This window comes from Limulus polyphemus, unplaced genomic scaffold, assembly GCF_000517525.1.
Source record: "Limulus polyphemus unplaced genomic scaffold, Limulus_polyphemus-2.1.2 Scaffold1170, whole genome shotgun sequence".
Taxonomy (NCBI): Eukaryota; Metazoa; Arthropoda; class Merostomata; order Xiphosura; family Limulidae; genus Limulus; species Limulus polyphemus.
The window spans coordinates 88,926-93,495 of record NW_013666780.1 but is presented as its reverse complement, the minus strand read 5'-3'; the positions used below and the strand labels follow the sequence as shown (position 1 = coordinate 93,495).

At 32.1% G+C, this 4,570-nt stretch overlaps 1 protein-coding gene across 2 annotated transcripts in view; it reads right to left on the bottom strand.

Annotated features, from left to right (window-relative positions):
• Positions 1-971: 971 nt before the first annotated feature.
• The window catches only part of LOC106462454 (muscleblind-like protein 1), a 74,591-nt gene continuing 70,992 nt past the window's right edge, over positions 972-4,570 (bottom strand). For both annotated transcript variants that reach the window (XM_022389720.1, XM_013922374.2), the window contains 2 exons: positions 3,328-3,398; positions 972-2,781 (listed from right to left, as the gene is read on the bottom strand). In XM_022389720.1, coding sequence (XP_022245428.1) covers positions 3,364-3,398 — 35 coding nt within the window. In that variant the 3' untranslated portion in view covers positions 972-2,781; positions 3,328-3,363. The remainder of the gene's footprint in view (positions 2,782-3,327; positions 3,399-4,570) is intronic.

Sequence of the window (4,570 nt, the reverse complement as noted above, 5' to 3'; positions counted from 1 at the left end):
CAGCAAATGTACAACGTTTCGACAAGGTTTTGTCATCATCAAAACCTTGTTGAAACGTTGTACATTTGCTGTTTTGTTAAACTTATATTAAAGTTTTTCTTCATTACCCATTCAAGCCATCTCCAACCATTATATACAGTCTTAACTATAACTCAAGGCAACTCTCCTTGGAAAATAGAAATTAAGATCCTAATGGATCAGATCTTGTCACCATATCACAGGGCTGATTAACTAATGGGCTGTGACAAGCATGAAAGATTCACCAGGTGAAAACATAATCTATAACCAACATAGCTAATGCACAAAAAATTATTAAACAGCCTAAAAGTCATATTAATCAAGCAACTAACTAATCACAAGGTCAGAGAGAATAATAAATTATTTTTTCAACCAATTTAAATGAACCACTTGCAGGCCAAACAATCAGATAAACTGACTATTCCACTTACACACTAACTATTACACGTGGCTGGTTTACTGACAACTTTAGCAGACCAAGTAATCAATCAATACATTAACAAGAATTTCCAACCAACACACTTAAATAATGTCCAAGCTTTGTGCTCACATATATGCACTATAAAAAATGTCCTACACAAGTTGTGTAGCAACCAATATAACTATGCAAAGGAATAGGACAAGCACAGCCCTAAAATCCAGTTTTATCATCAATTTAATGCAAGAAGTCTGAGCAGAGAAATAGGATATTTAGGAAAATCTAGTAAATATTACTGGGTTCATCCATCTAGTTGAAGAAGAATAAACACGGAGTTATGAGAAAGATTTTCTACGGTCAGAAATCATCAGCCAGAGATCATTATGATCATGCTGGAATGCTAGTTTGAAAGTACCCTAGTCAGTACTTTTGAAATGTTCACTTATTAATTTTGGTTCAAAAAATTGAACATTTATTTCTTTGTATACTTGTACAGATACGAGAAATTAGCACTTTTAAAATATGCTGTCATTTTAGAAGATGGTAGTATTTTTCACTATTATCAGCTAATGCACAATATCTAGTGCACAAAAAAAAATTTTCATTCACTACATCTGAGTAGTCATACAGTTTGAACAATTCAAATTACAAGGTTATTTTTAAATTATGGTTTTTATAATTAAATTATTATTATTTGTAACTAAGGCTATAAGTACTAGTAATAATTGTAAACATATTCAAACAGTCAATAGTTAAAAGTGGCACTGATGATGATATATCAAACATTCCTCGAATGAAATGTCTGTAAGGCAAGTGAAAAAAACACAAGACTGATAGTATCCATTTTTCCGGATGAAGTTTCATAATTTAGTGTACTCAGTAGTAGTAGTAGTTTGCAGTAGATTTTACTTGTTGATATAGACAAGATTTGAGTCATCTAAGGTCAGAGACATAAAAGGACCAACCAATACCTTCAGCATAGGGCTTTCAACAGAAAAATGAGCATAGTACATAGAGACAAAGCTGTGATGATGTGTACATGCACAGAATAATGATTCACATAGAATCAATATTTTTAAGCTCGATACAAATACATGTAACATTTGAAGCTCGTTTAGAATTGTTTGTGACCTTAGAAACACAAACAATAACATTTAAAATAATCTAAATATGTTGACCTTAAAAGTGTAATAGTTCAGCATTATAACAAAAGAGTTAATAAGAAAAACTACTAGTGTTCATATGATGTAAATGAACACATTAAACCTTCTTTATGGTAGGCTAATCAAATACACAAGACACCAACATGTACATTATGTAATATGTTTTAACCACTTATCTCCAAGTGCTTGGGTCACAGCCTGAACTATGAGGCACTGGGTTCTACCTCAGATGGCTTTGCATGAACAATTTTTCTTTTTATAAAACCAACACCATCAACAACAGTAGACAAGAAACACAACAACCATTTTAAATTATATGTCACTAGTATTTATAAAGATATGAGTCTAACAGTAAAATAACGTGACATACAAAAACAACATTATTAAAAATATCCTCTCCATATTTTTTTTTTTTTCAAAAGCCATTTCCTCTACTACAAGGTGTATTCTTAAAACTGGTCCAAATGATTTTGGAACAAGCTTGACTTGACCATCAGACATCCTTAAACATGTACAACCAATAAAACTCTTTCAGCTCATGTACAACCTTTGGTAAGATATTTAAAAAAAGGAACATACCAAAACTGAAATCAACTATGACATTAAGAAAATCTGCATTGACATTTTTTTTAAATTTGCATAGCCTTAGATTAAATTTCCAGTGTTTCTTTTTCATCATTACTAATTGCTAGAGGATAAAAATATTAATACAGAAATGAATGCCATATTAAACTGCAAGGTAATATTTTAATTTAAATATAATGTTCTAATCATCCAGGGAGCTGCACTAAAAATGGTACCCAAAAAGTTTCCAGAAATATACACAAGTTCACTAAGTTCTTTCTTGGTTTTTCCTCCAGTGACTAGATCCTTCATATTAGCTCCAAGTCTTCTTGGGAGTCAATCATGCCATGCAGACACAGTAACAGTTTGTGTAGCTTAAACAACTTTTTCCTCTTACATTCAAGTTATCAAGTAGTAGGTCATGTACAGAAAATTCAGTGATGCCCCCTGGACACAGAACACTGCAAATTAGGGAGTCTGTTTTGTAATAATTATACATACAAATTGAAACAACAGGGAGATCTTAGTGAGTAGTAACACCTTGTTTTTATGGAGGGGCTTCTTCTGTCTCTCTGTCCACAGGCACAAAACCCATGATCCAACACTGTCTTTAGACATCTACAAAAGAAAAAAAAAGATGGATTATTCACATTCTGAAGCTGTAAACTTAAAATGATAATGAAATGCAAAGAAAAAGTTAAATCCATGGGTGCATATATTAATGAAGTGATTCAAGAATTCAATAATTTTTTCAACAACCCAACTTTTTACATTTAGTGACTCTAAAAACAACTCGAGAAACTGCAAGTTAAGAAACATTTAAAGGCATTCATGATTATGCCTCAGGTAAAGAATATTTTCATCATCACTCATCCCTTAATGTAATGATCTAACACAAGTGGTCATTACTACTATGAAGAACCGATAATACATTGTGTATTTTTCCTAGTGATTTCATGAGCATTTCAAAACTAGACTTAAAACCTGATATGATAGGGTTTGTTACTAGTAACTGTAAAATAGCTTGTAACAAACTAAAAGATTAAAACCATCCATACAGAAAAATAGCATGGTCTACTTCAACTAAAAGTTGTCACACTGAACAAAGACTGTTATGACTTTTTCTTCAATGATGGGTTACAATACCTATAATATAAAACTCACCTTTAGAACATTTGCTTTCAGCTTCACAAATTCTCTTTAAAATCTTGGCATACCTGTTGGATGCCCAGCAACTAAGACAATAGCAAAGTAAAATAACTTCAAACAAATATCTTGTGAATACAGTTAGTAAAGCAGACTAGTAAAACAAAATTCTAGATGATAAATAGCTTTCATAAGCATGTAGTTTTACTATTTCTCACTTTTTATATATATTTTTTCCATGTTTTTATGTAAGAAAGCAAATGATGAAACAAAAACCTAGAAATTATTTTTGTATATTAATATTCAAACAATGTTTCTAATACAGTTTGGAGTTTGTTGCTCCTTTATTGTCATATTTAAAAAAATATCCAAGGTTTTTTTCCAATTCCATAAAACTTTCATTCCTAGATCCAGAGCTTATGTTCATATGATCGTGTAACTCAACATTTAATTTCTCAGTCACGTGGATCTTGAATTTCCTTAGAAGGTGCTGCATGCTCTTCCCAACAAAATTTCAAATTTAAAAAATTTAATTGTATACAGAACTTTTTATTCTCAAAATATTCAGCAGTACGATGTGAGCTAAACATTTTCAAGTACTTTTTAACCTCTTGACACTAGCATTATGGTAGGAGATGCTGACAGAGTACAGGATCTAATTACTATAATGCTGCATTATTGTTGTTAAATTCTTGCCAGTCAAGAGACTTAAGTGGATGTGGATATTTATCCTTAGAACATAATGTTGCGTCAGCAAGGTCACGTGACTAGTATCACGCCACCTCTTTCTAGAAATATCCTGTTCCTTCGTGAAGGCCCTATCGTTTACTAGATGTATGTTAGTCTTGTATATATAAGACCGGCCACTGGGAGGTAATGAGTAATTGAATGTATGCGGACAGAATATTGTTGGCGACGTGAGTTATAGCGTTTGTTATAGAGCGACTGTTGAAATTAAGTGTATCATAAAGTTGTATTCGGAAAGAATAAACCAGTTTTATTTAAGAAAGGACTTGTGTCGCTAAAGTTTCGTCGGAACGAATTTACGGAAAATTAATTAACGACTGGAGGCGTAACAAATTGGTGTCAGAAGTGAGATAAAAAAAATGGAAACGAGAGGCGACAAATCAAACTACAGCTTAGCAGATTTGATGGCAGCAATACAAGAACAGCAAAAGAAACAAGAAGAACGAGAAACTAAACAAGAAAAGAAACAAGAAGAACGAGAAAAGAAACAAGAAGAGAGACAACAGCAGTTGCA